Source organism: Procambarus clarkii, chromosome 78, assembly GCF_040958095.1.
Source record: "Procambarus clarkii isolate CNS0578487 chromosome 78, FALCON_Pclarkii_2.0, whole genome shotgun sequence".
NCBI lineage: Eukaryota > Metazoa > Arthropoda > Malacostraca > Decapoda > Cambaridae > Procambarus > Procambarus clarkii.
The window spans coordinates 16,245,492-16,262,281 of NC_091227.1; the positions used below are offsets into that span (position 1 = coordinate 16,245,492).

Sequence of the window (16,790 nt, forward strand, 5' to 3'; positions counted from 1 at the left end):
ACACAGATGGAATGCAAGTCAGGCAGAGCCCCATACTAGGACTTACATATGTTACACATAGCTGATCGTTGACTGCACTAGACCATTATGCACCAATTAACGACTGTTAAACTGACATCAGCAATTCAATAGAGTTTCCTGAGCAGCCTGATCAAATGAACCAAGCTAGTGATCCCCATAATCACCTCAAGGTATACTCAAGATATGTTCAATGAACTCAAGACAAACCAATTATAAAATATATTACTGTTCTTTATTATGCCCTTTTCTTAAGAATGTTTCAAAATACAATACAAAAATAGCAATACAACACAAAGTATTTTCAGATTCATAACATAAACATGCATTTATAACAAAAACTCATAAAATACAATGAACACTAATGTTACAAATCCTAATCACTTATTAATATGTTTCTCAATTATTACAGTAGAAGCACTGGGTTTGTACACAACCTTTTTCTTTTCTTCAGTAACTCCAGAGAGGATAACATTACGAGTAAGATTTGATGATGCTTGGTTAACCTTGCGAGTTTCATTAATCTCGGGTTTCTTTTTTGCTTGGTCTTTAGCGTGACCAAAACTAGAATTATTAATGGGTGTACAATAAGGACATTTATAAGGAGCAGAGGAATGATTTGATTTAGCACCTGCAGATCTGCAATGACATGACCTTGTATACATACAATCTTGCGAGGAAGAGAGCCCTCGCTTCATTGTCGCCTGAGGTTCGGATCCTGAAGGAATTGTAGGCTCAGGTCTGTTCATCCTTTCATCACGCAACTGTTGCAAAAAGGCTCGAGTTTCTTGCCGAAGGGAATCGGGGACAAAATCAGAGATAACTGGTTTTCCTTTTGGTATTGCTCCATGATCTGTCCTTTGAAATCTATGACCCCTTCCAAGACCAACTGATGAAAGACCTGCTGACCTGTAATGAGAGGATCCTTGATGATCAGTGAATACCTTTTGTTTATTAGAGTAATGACTAAAACTTTCAGCATCAGAACTTTGAGGAGAATTTTCAAAATCTTCACTTCCTCCATACATTCTACGATGAGTACTCTGGGACTGTGTTGCTGCCGAGTTCTCACGATCAACACCTCTGCCAAATGTTGAATACGACTTACTTTGCTCATTTTGCTCACGTGTTCCACGAGAATGATGTACTTGCCCAAAATCTCCATGTGAACCTTTATCTTCCCCTCTTGCTCTTTTTTCACCATTGCGGTTCTTTTTTCCGTCTCTGAATCTTTCCGCATTTTCTTTATTTGCTGGGCTAGACTCTCTGTCATTCTTCTCCAGCTGATGACTTACTGGAGACGAAGAGACGCTAGATGACTCAGGAGACAAGCTACCTTGGTCTTCATTCTCTTCAAGCCCAAGACGACGGGTAGCTGCATCCTGCAGGCATATTTAAATGGCATTTTTAGTGCTGCAACAATGTTATTGAAAGTATACAAACAACAAGGAGGCAATCCCATTATCGGATTAGGTCACCCAAAAGAATTTAACAAGTTTGGGCAAATACAGCAGTGCTAGGCAAGTTCATCTTTAACAACAGTATATAGCAGAAGAAAACTGTAAATGTTAGTTAATTCAAGTATGAACATATCAAAGTAAATTTTTGGACACTATTAAAATAATACAATAATTATTTACAGTATTATAACTTAACTTCTTAGTGATCTGGTTATGAAGCTTTACATCCATCACAAGTTGACTAAAGAAGTATGTCAGTGATTAATGCTGCCTAAACCACTTGAAACCTTGATCATGTGCCCTCTGGTCCTGTCTCTCTCTCTCTAGTGACTGTAGACAGATAATTCAAACCTTCATAGGAAAGGGACCAGACCAGGGACCTTCATAGGAAAGGTCCCTGGTATTAAGTATCAATTTTATCAAACTTCTCAATATTTCATCTAGAGTATGTCCATTCAGTAAGCAGAACTGCATAGTGCAGTCCAAGCAGGATCTGACCAATGCTAAAGAATGATATTTATGATTCTGTTCCTAATGTTACTTATTATAGATCTTTGCACCCTGTTTTCCTTATTTCATGCACTGATACATTGCTGCCTTAGCCTCAAGTTGCTACAAGCCAGGACTCTCAAGTCTCTCTCACAATTTGATCAACAAATGACTGTAACATTGGTATATAGCATATCTTTCCCTAGTTTAAGCCATTTGCATCTCTCTACATTAAACTGCATTTGCCATTCCTTTGCCAGCATTACATGTCCTATCTTTGTGTCATAAGTAAACAGGCTAATATTACTGGTCACTCCAGTATTAAGGTTAATAGATGTAGATGTAAATTATGAAAAACTGTGGTTCCAATAAAAAGCCATGGCATGCCACCACTTGTATCCATCTACTACAACTTCAATCCATTGATGCTGACCCTGTTTTCTGCCTTTCAGCCATGCCCTTATCTAGCTTAGTATGTTTCCTCTGATGCCATGCGCTCTGACTTTCTCGAGTAGCCTCTTGTGCGGAACTGTGTCAAAAACCCACAAGAACAAGATGACATATTTGGAAGTGAACTATGTAAGTTATTACGACTAGATTTTCAAATTATCAAATTTATCTAAAAAATTACTAGAAAATTATATCCTGCACTTCCCTTTGTTTACCTTAAATAAAAGTTGCTAGTGAAACTTTATAGTGCAAGTCAGCCATCTGAATTACCATACAGTCACAACTAATACAAGTTCACAAAACAATGGATACAAATGGGTCAGATGTAACACTAACAAGGCACAACGGTTTCAAGCTCAACAAGCCACATTGCAGGACAGAAAACAGGAGATACTTTTTCACCCATAGAGTTATAAACCCATGGAACAGCCTACCCGCTGAAACACTGCTGCAGTTTAAGATCCAGCTCGATAAGATCATCAGGACATAGGGAGGGGGGGGGGGTCATCTCTGAGAAGCCACCAATTTCCTGTCCTTGTCGAGGCCACTAGTGAAATGGTGGCCCATAGATAAATTTAATTAAATTGTACAAGGTTAGAGTCAGAAAAGACTTTAATAAATATATGTTTGAGACAATAACATGAGCATTGAAGATTTATGGAACAGATTAACTAGTCCATGAATGAATTTGCTTGGGTGTAAATAGCACATAAACCAAAATGCTTTATGAAGTTTTATATTTTCTTATGTTCTTAAGTTTTTAATATTCTCAAGTACCATGCAGCAACAATAGTTCTAAAGTAGTCAATCTATACAAAAATATGCTACATCAAGCAAAACTTGTTGCCTGTACTGAGAGAGAGATTGAAATAGAGATAGAGATAGAGATATATATTAGTTATTTCCTAAATTTACCTGAGGGCCACTAATACTAGTGGCCTCGACGAGGACAGGAAACTAGCGGTTTGTCAAAAGTCCTCCCCCCCCCCCCATTTGCCCTGATGATCTTTCCTATCTGTATTTTAAAACCCAGCAGAGCTTTAGCGTTTACGGTTTCAGCAGGAAGGCGGTTCCACCTTCAATTAGTTAATGTAGAATCAATAATAAACAATTTTGGATTTTAAAGGATCCGCAAGGAACTCTATTACTGAACTGCCCGAATTTACCAGAGGGACACCATCTCTAACGACATTGATGGAGACAGGAAGCCAATAGCTTGTCAAAGGTTCCCCCTCATTATTTCTAAGATTTTTCCAGATGAATTTTGAAATATGGTACTATCTTGGCATTTATGGCTTTGGCAAGTAGGTGATTCTATGGTTAATTGCTTCATGGGTGAAAAAACATCTATTTTCAATTCCCTATTGGGCTTTGTAGAGCTAGAAGCTATTTTCCCCCCTTGTTTTATATTGACCATTTAAAGAAGTGATCAGGAACTATATCTTCCAATTTGTTCAATATTTTATGCTCACTGAAATCAGCCCTGTTATGTCTGGCTCTTAGTGTTATTCATCTTGAGACCCTCAAACTTTCTGGATATAAGACATGACTGGCTTTTTTTTTTTTTATCTCCATTCAACTTTTCCCAAAGCTGACATGTCCTTTTGAGGGTTATGTGTTGTAATCAACAAGTTAGGAGTGAATATTAACTATGCTTGGACATAATAGTACAGATAGGGATGCATCAGATACTTCTTCAGTTGGAAAAACATTTAGCAGTCTCCGTGGCGCAGTGGTAAGATACTCGCCTGGCGTTTCGCAAGCGCCTTGCCTTGGGTTCGAATCCTGGCCGGGGAAGATTGACCGGGCGCCAATCCTTAACTGTAGCCTCTGTTCACCCAGCAGTGAATGGGTACCTGGTTGTTAAACGATTCGGCGGGGTCGTATTCCGGGGAAATTAGGGTTAAGGACCTGCCCGAAACGCTACGCGTACTAGTGGCTTTACAAGAATGTAAAACTTGTATATGTAAACTTTTCCTTAAAGTTAAATACAGTATAGGGCATGTTTGATTATCCCTATGGTTTTGTTGATTTTTTTTTACTGCACTCTACTTTCACCAACTTTCAATGACTGAATCATAAGTCCTTCTTTTTACCAATTTGTTGCAAGGTCGTATAGTTAATACTGTATCATAATTATGATTTATTTTTAATATTGATGAGATTAGGGATACACTAAAATGGAAGAATGAAGTGAAACTGCTTCTGAAAGAACCATGAATGGAAGGAAATGCATAATGAGTCATATAACTGAAGATATTTAATGAATTAGCGATTTTGCACAATACCGTCAGGATACAAACATGATAAAAACTCTTAAAACATAAAAAGAAAGTACAGATGAGTCCCACTTGAATCAAAAGATTCATTGCAAATCCTATCCATTGCGAAAGGATTGCCATTGCATCCAAACTTTGCTACTTTATCCACAAAATAATAAGTTTTTATTAGTGTAATTGATAGAATACACTTGAACAAAATTACAAAATATATATTTTTAATTTGGTTTTATATACACTGGTATATATTTTTACCATTAGATGTTTTCTTCGAATTGCAGTTGCAACCAATTACAATGGTCTTACCACAAGAACTGAGGCTTCTCATTACAACCATATTGCTGGTGGACTGGATTTTAACAAGACTCCGCAATACTCAACTGAGGTTACTAACCTGAAACATTGTAATGGCTTCAGAATTTAAGACATTGGCACTACGGAGAAAAGCCTGTTTGGCTGCCTCTTGACAAAGCAACAGTTCTGCACGTAGATGACTGTTCTCCTCTTTGAGAACCTGAAACTGAAAACAACAACCAAGTATAACACTTAACATACCCCATGAAATTGAAATAAATTTATTGAGACATAAATACAGAGAGAGACGAGGCAGCTACATGAAATGACCAAATTTACACACCTCAATTTATCTAACCAATTACTAACAATTCCTATACACTTCCTATGGATGTACTGTAATTCTCTAAAGCTTCATTTCTTTAAGAACAATTGCCACCAATGAGAGATATATATTTTAACATGGATCCTATGAACTAAGTATATAGAAAAATACTATTTGGAGGAATTAATTTTCTGAAACAGGAAAAATTATTTCTTTTTATAAAAAGGATAGCTGCTAGCAAAGCCATCCAAAGTGTATTAATAAACCTCGCACAATATCCCATTCTCGAGCTAGCCGAGAGCTAAAATCAGTTATATGACATTCAATGCTATTTTTTGCACGCTGAGTATATATTACTAATGTTGACAATACAGTATTTATTATAGTAATTACTGGAAACTTTTAGAGCAAAAAATATCTGAACTTAACTAGTAACATACTGTGGTGCCATAATTCTTTTGAAGAACTTTCTTTCTCCAGGTAGAAAATGCACTTTTTGCAAGACGTTTACTACGAGTCCTTCCTGCAATCCTCAGAAGATGTCCCTGCAAAATCAAAATTGCTATCAGCCTTTCTATTTGTGACATTCCTAATTGCATCTATTCACAACAAAACCTCTTGTTTACTATCACAGTGTGTGTGTGTGTGTGTACAATATAAATAACTACATTATGAACTAAATTCCAAACATTGTTAACACACAGACAAGGTGATTACTGTAGTGTAGTTGTGAGACACTATTTTATAATATTTTGATTGCTCACTTCCCCTTCATCCCAGTAATAACTGTACAATACAGAGAACGTAACAATGTCAATAATGCAGTCTTGTGCTTTATGAATGTTCTTTAGAAGTGTCAATATATGTTATCTTTTAAGTCTCGAATTATGAATCTTTAATTTATGAAAATTTCTCATAGTAAAAGCCATATTGTACTGCATTTAAATATTGTTATGTCTTACAAAACTAAATCAAAATAATTTCAAAAATAACATTTTACCTCTGTTAGATGAACATTATAGTATCAAAGTATAATACCCTACTATACAAAAATAATTATGAAGTAATATCATGCAATTATTAGTTTAGTTAATTAAGGGTCAGAAGAAGATTAGTAAGATGACTTAATAATATAACTAACCTCCTCTCTCGTCTGTATATGATGCATTCTCCTCGCCATCTCTTCATTTTCCTGCTGCTGATTATAGAGCTGATTTTTTAAGGCTGGTATTTCCTATAATTAAAAAGTTGATCTTATTAAATCCAGTGCTTAATCCTTAAACACTTATTGAAAATGATCTTAGTCATATTAAAGTCTCCCCTTTTCCCCCGGTTCTTTTAGCAAAGTGAAAGTTATATAAACTAGTTGTAAATTTTACCGAAGCATGTCAGACGAGACTGCTAGAAGTGAATATTCACAAAAAGTTATGGTGCTGAAACGAGAAGGAAATTATGTGTGTAAACTAAATATAAATGGTGAAATGTTGCAAGTGGTTGACCAATTTAAATACCTAGGATGTGATCATTTAATGAGAATAATCAAACAGGGAAGGAAAGTGGTTGGTGCAATGAAAGCTTTGATTATGGAAACAAGGTAGAAACAGACATAGCTAGAGATCTGCATGAAGAAGTGGTAGTACTGACTGTTATGTATGGCTACAAAATGATAGTGCTATATGGGTTTGAAAAACCAAAGAGTTAAAGCAGTAGAAATGAACAATCTATGAAGCATGTATGTGTTAATGCGATAACAATCTGACCCATCAGTATGTACCTGACCGTGAATGTTCCACACACCTCAACATCCAACAAAGTGATATCTAAAGTGTTTATACCAAGCTTTGGGTTATAACTATAAATGTGGTGTCAAAATGTTTGCAAATAAATTTATTATCTTGAGGTTATCTTGAGATGATTTCGGGGCTTAGCGTCCCCACAGCCCAGTCCTCGGCCAGGCTTCCTTTTTTGTTACACACCCCCAGGAAGCAGCCCGTAGCAGCTGTCTATCTCCCAGGTACCTATTTACTGCTAGGTAACAGGATCATCAGGGTGAAAGAAACTCTGCCCATTTGTTTCCGCCTCCACCGGGGATCAAACCTGGAACCTCAGGACTACGAATCCGAAGTGCTATCCAGCCCCCTAATACTAGAGTAAAGATGTAAAACAAAATGTTTTGTGAAAATATATTGTGTGTTATATTACTGAATACATGAATGTTTATCAACATTTCAACATTCCTCATTTATTTTTCAACATGAAATGTATAAATGTGGGCATATGATCAGTCTATATTATTGTAACAAACGGGCTCACCATAGCCAATGCTACTGGAACTTCTTGTTCTGAGTAGCTGAATCTAAAACAACAACATATTGTAACAAGGAATCAAACTTTCAAATTTTTCTGGAAGGTAATCTGCAAAGCACTGTGAAAATGTTCACAAGCAGAGCCGTTATTAACTTGGGTGATAGGAGTTGGCCGCGGTGATCTCTGGACAGTCCCCCAATGAAAAAAGACTAGCTACAGTACTGTACTATAATTGTATTTTGACTCTATTCACCTCCACCTACCTTCCCCCAATAATTATTTTACAGTGTATAGAACTTGACAGCATCAATACTGAAGTCCAGACCTTTCCTAAGTGCCTTCAAAGCTATATTAGTAATCTGTCACTCTTTTGTAACTGACAAGAATGTTCCGTACTGAGAAGTCAAACTAGCATTTGAACATTATTACTTGATAATGCTTATACTGGCTCAAATTAAGTTTTAATCTTAGATATGTATGGATGTAAGCTTCTTTTAATTGTCAGCTTAATTCAAGACTGGAAGAAGATTAGTATTCTGAGGACATAATGAAACATTTGTATTCCAATCAACACTGCCTTTAATATATGACTAACCTCCTCTCTTGCCTTCATAAGTTGCATTTTCTTCCCCAATTCCTCATTTTCCTGCTGCTGATTATGGAGCTGATTTCTTAAGGTTGAAATTTCCTGTAATTCAGAAGTTGAGCCTATGAGAACCAGTGCAATGACCCCTTGTCGACAATGATTCAAAATTTATATATCCTCTCAGGTTTGAGAAATTTTTATAACATGCTCTGAATAAATAAGAGATATTTATATTAGTTATAAAGCAGTCTGAATTTTAGAGGTTAGAGTGTGCATATTTGCTCGAAATTTACTGGTTTGCCCGAAACGCTATGCGTACTAGTGGCTTTAGGTATTGTATGTACTACAGGTATCTCTATCTTTTAATCCAACATTATGTAACTCAATGTATGTACCTTTACCTGAATAAAAAAATCTAAATCTATATAAAATTTCAGAATTCTAAACCACTACTATAAGAGAAAATTATGGAACATCCAAATTTTCTAAGTATACCTGCTGTAGATCTGCCACTGCCCGATGGTATTTGTCATTGTCTGCAGAGAGACGACTTATTTCATCAGAAAGAGTCCGAACATGCTTACGTTCTTCTGTTCCTTTTAGGTGTAAGCTGGCAACACAATTTCGTATCTCCTGAAGACCTGCCTGGGATAGGTAAATCAGTGCTATTCCATTTAAAACAAATAAAATGGAAACATATATTTCAATATAGTGTTTGAGTATCAGAATAGTGGACAGGTGAGTGCATGTAGCAGATTAAAACTTTAGGTGTATGAGAAGTAATCAAAGTGGTTTAAAATATCCCAGAGTGCTATGACCACCTGCATAAACTAGACTTATATAAAGATGATGATGTGAGAAGGATGTCTTGTAAATCACACTATTCTTCACATCAGGAAAGGCAAATAAGTTAGACAAAATGAAATTCACACTTCACTATTTGACTTCAAAACAAAGATTTATTTAATTACAATAAATAATTCATTACTAGCAAATTTCCAAATGATTGACTAGATAAATGATTTAACTAATGCTAACCTGTACATGATCATCTAAGCTGTTAACAGCTGAAGATAGGTCATCTAAACCCTGGATATTTTTAGTTCGTGTCTCAGTAATTCTCACAGTCTTCTCTGAAAAATAAAACAAGAGGTGAAAATTACACAACTACAACATAGCTACTGTTATTAGTCACTGTTAGAGCATCAATATATGCTGAAGCAGTCATCTATGCACAGCACGTTCAGCACTAAGTTATTTATTTCATTCAATATCAGACATTTTTGCTCAAAGTGAGATATTTGCAAGTTTCAAGTCAATACAATGATAAGTTCTGGAGATACTGACTTGAAACCCGTTGAAAATAAGCCAAATACTGTATTAAACAAGAGCGTTTACCTGATACCCTTGTTTGGGCTTGTCTCTCTGGATTTACCGTAGCATTGCTGCCATTCTTGCCCTTCGCTTCATGTACTTTATTTTCATCTAAAGTATTTGTCCTCTTTGATATTTTGTGATTTTCCTCAGACACGCCATCCTCTGTTCCAGTGTCTATATCAGAGTCATCGCCAGAAGACCCCATCTGTATTTCTGCCCTGTAAATTTGCAAAATCTAAGATATTTAATCTATTTAATGTGGAAAGTAGCCACAGATGGCATGATCTGGAATCACAGAAAAATACATGAAAAACCAAGATGGGTTTTGAAATCATTTGACAGACGATTATATCCACTTCAGTGAAATTAATATAGTCTATTGTGGTCATGGTTGAAAGCTTACCATATTGCAATAGTGGATGAAACATTAACAAAATTTGAAATCTTATTTTGAATATATTCAACAAGCATGCATGTGCAAATATATATACAGTACTTTAGCATTATTTAATTCTAAATATAAATAAACTAGTGTCCTATTAATGGGGGAGAGGGATTTTCTTTTACAGCATAAAATACAATACAGCAAAGCATATTTAATACAACTCAGTTCAGCAAAAAATAGTTGACAACCTCTAATTTCAATCCTTTGACTGATGTCAAAATCCACTGACAAAATTAAAGACTTGTTACAGGCAGAGTTCATGAAAATTTGACACTGCTAGAACCTTAAAAACAAAAGTTATTTACCCAGTCAGAATTCCTGAGTAATTATGATTCTACTTAAAATTTAGTGTGAGGGTAAAATTGTCATCTAATCATTTTAGAGTCAACTGATATGGCCATTTTTTTTACTTAATTTATGCTTTGCATCTTCATTTCCCCATAACAAAACATTATTCCTCCATATTAGCTCATTTGCAGTTCAGATTTAACTGACAAGTTGGAAGCTTGTCAAAAGTTCCCGAGGATTTATTTATCCTGAGGATTTTTTCTAATTAGATTTTGGTATTTATGGCTTCAGTGAGTAGGCAGTTCCATGGTTTAATAACTCTATGGGAGAGAAAGCATCTCCCAATTTGTTTCCAAATTGTGGCTTGTTGAGCTTTCAACTGTTACCACTTGTATATGATATATTTGATCTTTTAAAGAGGTGGTATGAATTGAATATCTTCCAACTTATTCAGTGCTTTAATGGGCTCAAAGAGATGAGCCCTCTCATGTCTGGTTTGAAATGTTGTTAGTCCTGTAGCCCTAAACTGTTCCTGGTATGACAGCTGACTTAGTTGTGGGATGATATTTTTTCCAATTGTGTCCTCTCATTTTCAAGTTCTTTATCTTCAATACTGGATCTTTATCAATCATCCCTAGAATCACATCACAGAGAATCATCGCAGCCACAATCCAGCAAATCATCTTCAGCAGCATACCTCATTAGATTACATGTAAAGGGTTCATTGTGAGTTACATATATAGAATGGATGGAAGGATTATAGTCTACGAGAAGAGTGAAAAGCTGTGAAGATTTTGGCAACTAGTGAGGATGAAAGTGTGTGAAATCTCAAAATTATAAGGACAGTACCTGTACTATTTTAACACCAATTATGGGAAAAATTACTTGAAGCTATGAACTCGAATGACATTCATTCTCCAAGAAACACAGATGAATGAAAGACTAAGATCACAGTGTAGCTACACATAATCATGCTAGACAACTTTCTTTTTAAATAACCTAGACCACCAACCAGGAGGCTCTGTCAGACAGGACCATAAGAACGGTGATCCTCGGATTCATTGAAAGGTAAGCGAAAGATAGGATTCATCCCATGCCCAACTGGCCCCTTCCAACTAACACATTTCTGGACATTCCATAAGGATTGGATATGTAGACGCTAGACAAGGTTGTTAGATTTAGTTAAGCTAAGACAGAATAATCTATCAATACCTAACTTAATCCATGAAATTAAAGATATGTGAAATAGTGTCTAATGAAGATGCACCAACTGCCTGTCTATAAAATAATCATTACTCTGTCCACACATGAATTATCCAAGGTCCCATAAGCCTCTACCCCTCCTCCTATTTTATGATGCATAGTTTGCATGAAGATTTTTCTTCTCCTCACAACTGTACGACTGGTGTTAAAATGTAACACATCAGATGGCATTATCTTGAGGTTATCTTGAGATGATTTCGGGGTTTAGCGTCCCTGCGGCCCAGTCCTCGACCAAGCCTCCATTGCCTATCACCTAATGCCTCTGTTTACCTAGCAGTAAATCTGCCAGAGTCAAACAACTGTTGTGGCGTTGCATCCTGGTAGTTAGACCTTTGGGGAAAGGGGGGTACCTCAATATAAGACCTAATGTGTATGTATATATATAAACAGGCTGTCTGTCCCCGACATGAATTATTATTACTTCCGGGGGCACCCGTCTACAGACACCCCCGTCTATATATCGATATAAGGCTCCGGTAACCTCTTTTAAAATAGTCAGTCCCTTTCCCTTGCCGACTATGAAGGGTAAAGACAATTGGAATAAAGAAAATGCCAAAAAAACACACACTGAGGATATATTGTTGCTGTTGTTTACGTGTTTGAACCAGGAGCAGCGCGGCGCCAGCTGTCAGCGTCCCCTACCTCGCCTGGTACAAAGTTTTTTTTATGGAATTATTGTTTTTTTTTAGTACTTTTATTGTACTTTTATCAATAATACTAGAAGACAGTACCATGGGAAGTTTATTATTGAACCTTTTCGTTCCCTATGTTAATTTATCCGTGATGTGAGCAGTTGGAGAAAAGTATGTCAGGTCTTTATAATTCATGTTTAGGGGTTTTTCTCAACTAAATATTGAGTAAAATTATGTATTTTACTAAATTTTAATTACTATGTAAATTATAAAATAAAAACGCCTTAAATTTAGACAATTTTATTAGCCCACACGAATATTTTTCTGTATCTACCTACTAGTGCTTACTTAAGGTTTTACCAGAGTTTGAGGGTCTAGCTCTTATGTCTCGCCTTGTAACTATTGCTCTACAACATAACTACTCTGACTTTTAAATTCTTTGTCAAATTGGGCCTTAAAGTAATTGACGGAATTGGCTTCCACAACTTCCTCTTAGAGCATTCCGTTTGCTAACTACTCGTACATGGTATAAGTACTTTCTTGCGTTCCTTCTGCTGATTTGCGGTTCCAGTTTCCACCTTTGTCCTCTTGTGCTACTTTCTCTCAGTCTAAAGAGGCAGTTCATTTGCCACCTTTATTTTATTTATTTATTTATACAAGAGTTGTTACATTCTTGTACAGCCACTATAGCACGCACAGCGTTTCGGGCAAGTCCTTAATCCTATGTTTCCCGGAATACGACCCCGCCAAATTGTTTAACAACCCATTTTAGTTGGGTTAAACAGAGGCTACAGTCAAAAATTTGCGCCAAGTAAATCCTTCCCAGCCAGAATACGATCCCAGGACAGAGTGCTCCTGAAACGCTAGACGAGCGTCTTACCACTACGATGATGATGATGATGAAGCCACCCAAAAGGTGGCACAGGCATGAATATCCCGTAAGTGGTGGCCTTTTGGAGCCATTACCAGTATCAATAGCTGATACTGGAGATCTGTGGAGGTGCGACTGCACCCTACGGAGAGGTCGTGACCTCTCCTTACCACTACGCCACGGAAAATGCTTATCTATTCCCCTCAATATCCACATTATTCCCCTTAGAGAAGGAAAAGAAATGGAACTAGATGGATGACACAGGCATTAGATTTAGCCACAAAGAAAATCAGATCAGCTAAAAGAAACTACAAAAGAAAAGCATAAGATCTGCACCTGATGTTTTCATTTCTTGTTTTCATTCTACTCATTATGCTCAATTAGTATTAAGCTTGTCATTTAAGTTTATCATGCCCGAAACGCTTTGCGTAATAGTGGCTTTAGGCATTGTATGTACTAGCTCTACCTATAAGTCAAACAATCCTTGTAAATATTTATTGTATGTATGTACCTTACCTAAATAAAATTGTATTGTATTGTATTGTATTGTAAAATTTGCCCAAAACTTATGGGAAGGTCCAAATTCATCATATGCCTATATAAGAAGTAAAACCAAAACTAAGGACTCTGTAGGACACTTAAAAGATGAGACTAACGAAATTATAGTTTATGATAAAAGGCAGCAAACATTTTAAATGAATATTTTACATCAGTGTTTACGCTAGAAAGATTAAACATCTCGATCATCACCCATACAAATGTTTGACGAAGGTGAAGAGAATGAATTAAGGAATATACTCATAACATGCTTAGCTAAATGAATTGTGGGGTTCAGTCCCTGAGCCCATTATGTGCCTCTGTAACCCTTTCCACTACCGCCCACAAGATGGGTATAGGGTGCATAATAAATGAACTAAACTAAAAACTAACATGCGACATAATCAGAAAGTGCAGTGACAAACTAAAACACTTAAAAGCCCAAGGTGTGGATGGAATTTAGTCCAAAGTCACGAAGGAACTGGCATAAGATCTATGACTACCGCAGAAATTCTTTTTCTGAAAATTCTTTTCAGAAATTCAGAAAAATTCAAAATTTTGTTGTAAAATCTCTGCCTGCTTTTGCATCCCTTCCATAATCTGTGGCATGCTTAACCAGTGGCATGGCTTGTCTTCCCCTGCCACAGCATGCTTTTTCCATGCTCTGGCATCCTTTTAACGTGCTGTGACATGCTTAACCCACGCCATGGCTTACTTCACATTGTGGCAAAATATTAAAAATATATAAGGGCAAGATCTGGCTAAGTTATATTGCAAGAAATGGATGTAATCTGCGCCTATTCAGAAAATTAATTATCCACATAACTTATGTGGGTAAGTTATGAGTTATCCACATAACTCCCTCACCCCACTCACTTGACTTCCTCACTTCATCCGCATTATTCCCCCCTCCCTAAATTCCACTCTTATTACCTCCTCACCTCATCCGCATTACCGTTTGGTTACTGTTCATCCCTTTACTGCACCTGGTGTTTTAGAGAAAGGATGCTGCTTTTCTACCCTACCTTAACTGGTAGGGTGCTCCAGTGGATAAGAGAGTACTTAAACAATAGGAAGCAGAGTTACTGTGGGGGGTGAGACTTCAGATTGGCGTGAAGTCACAAGCGGAGTCTAACAGGATTCTGTACTCGAACCTATCCTGTTTCTGATATTCGTAAATTATCTTCTAGAGGGTATAGACTCATTCCTCCCAATGTTTGCTGATGATGCCAACATTGAGTCCACCAAGCAACAGCCTGGTGGACCAAACTCTCACAAGTCAAGTCTGGCCCTGGGCCGGGCTTGGGGAGTAGAAGAACTCCCAGAACCCCATCAACCAGGTATTAAGACAGAGGACAGCATGAGGCTTTAAGAAGACCTGGACAAACTGAAGGAATGGTCCAGCAAATATTTGTTAGAGTTTAACTTAAGCAAATGTAATGTAATGAAGATAGGTGTAAGGAGCAGGCGGCCAGATACAAGGTATCATTTGGGAGGTAAAATTCTTCTAGAATGAGGGAGAAAGACCTGGGGGGGGGGGGTTGATATCACACCAGACCTGTCCCCCAAAGCCCACATCAAGAGAATAACCTCAGCTCAGTGGCATATGCCAGGTTGGCCAACATAAGAACGGCCTTTAGAAACTTGTGTAAGGAATCATTCAGAACTTTGTATACCACGTATGTCAGACCAATCCTGGAGAATGCAACTCCAGCATGGAGTCCATATCTCTTCAAGCATAAAACTAAATTGGAGAAGGCTCAGAGGTTTGCCACCTGACTAGTGTCTGAACTGAGTGGCATGATCTATGAGAGACTACGGGAATTAAACCTCACGTCGCTGGAAGACAAGAGAGTTAAGGGGGAACATAATCTCCCCATACAAAATTCTCAAAGGAATTGATAAGGTATAATTACATGAATATAAATGAAAATACATGTGCACTGTATTGGTAGTCTGCCATTTTGTAATTGGCCTAAACAAGTAAAACCCTCCCCACCCTCCTCCTATCTTCAGCCCACTGCCCCACCCCACCAACAGAGTAAACACAATCAAATCATGTGTGTGTGTAGGTCATTGAGGATTTGGGGCCACCAGGTATTACACACCCATACAAACCTAAACCCACCCCCTACCCTCAATATGATTATTGACCCACTTGTTTAACTGCTGATATCTACCATGTATAAACTTACAGAATATTGTAATCTTCTGTTTATTTAATTAAAATTCTTTCTGTTGTTCTGTTGTTCCATCCATCATGTAATTATCATTCTCCTTTCATTTTTTGATTTTTAAATTCAATTAATGTTTTTTATCTCAATTAATATTAAGTTTTAGTCTAAATTTTTCCCCACAACTTGCCTGAAATGCTGTGCATATTAGTGGGTTTAGGCATAGAATGTACTAGTTTTATCTATAAATCCAACATCATGTTTGTAACTCATTTTCAATATATGTACCTTTACCTGAATAAACATCTAATCTTACCTAATCTAATACTGTATTCCAAGGCTGCCACATGGACGCTTGCACTGCAGCAAAATTTAAGGGGATGCTCCGGCAAGTTAGTACAATGATTTTATGCATGAAGGGGGTACATGGGGACCTGGTAGAATATTCGTAAAGGGGGAACTCCGTAAACTGTGTTTCATTTTCATAACTCAATATTTACAAAACCCATTGTACAGGTAATTACAGAACTAAACGAACAAAAGTAGTTATTCTTATAATTGCTGCAGATAGACATTCACGTTGCTTTGGATCTGGCGAGTTCTTTGCTAGGTTACTCTTTGTTGAATTCAGTAACTGATGGTAAGAGTGTGCAATTTTTAAAGATTTTGTACTTTTAAAATGATACCATGTCTTATCTCATTGCTTTAAGTTAAATGGCAATAGTAATTTTGAGATTTAATTTTTACATAAATACATCAAACTCATATGATATAAATTAAATTATTTCTTAAAATAAGAAAAACCTTAAATTGTATAACAAGGTGATGCAATGTCAAAGGAACATTATCAATTAATTTATAAAGCTGATTACTGCATGCCATTGCAAGCTAAACAGAGAGTCAGTACATGGGACATCTATGTACAATAATCATCATTCAAAGAGCATTCTAATGATCAAACTCTTAAAAATTAGTGCCAATATATAAACAGTTCA

General features: G+C 36.7%; 1 protein-coding gene across 1 annotated transcript; it reads right to left on the bottom strand.

The window, feature by feature from the left end:
* Positions 1-231: 231 nt before the first annotated feature.
* LOC123746123 (uncharacterized) lies at positions 232-12,227 on the bottom strand. Its single transcript, XM_045727404.2, has 9 exons — positions 12,148-12,227; positions 9,607-9,803; positions 9,247-9,341; positions 8,704-8,853; positions 8,218-8,310; positions 6,457-6,549; positions 5,756-5,860; positions 5,091-5,216; positions 232-1,400 (listed from the first exon to the last, which is right to left on the bottom strand). The coding sequence occupies exons 2-9, from the start codon at positions 9,788-9,790 to the stop codon at positions 399-401; spliced, it is 1,848 nt and encodes a 615-aa protein (XP_045583360.1). The 5' UTR covers positions 9,791-9,803; positions 12,148-12,227; the 3' UTR covers positions 232-398.
* Between the last annotated feature and the right edge of the window lie 4,563 nt (positions 12,228-16,790).

What these genes read in the sequence shown, in the direction of transcription:
- LOC123746123 (XM_045727404.2), bottom strand. Translation starts at nt 9,790, where the DNA reads ATGGGGTCTTCTGGCGATGACTCTGATATAGACACTGGAACAGAGGAT. An exon ending in AGCCCAAACAAGGGTATCAG is followed by an intron (nt 9,342 to 9,606) that starts GTAAACGCTCTT and finishes TTTATTTTTCAG; the next exon opens with AGAAGACTGTGAGAATTACT. An exon ending in ATATACAGACGAGAGAGGAG is followed by an intron (nt 5,861 to 6,456) that starts GTTAGTTATATT and finishes TTGATTTTGCAG; the next exon opens with GGACATCTTCTGAGGATTGC.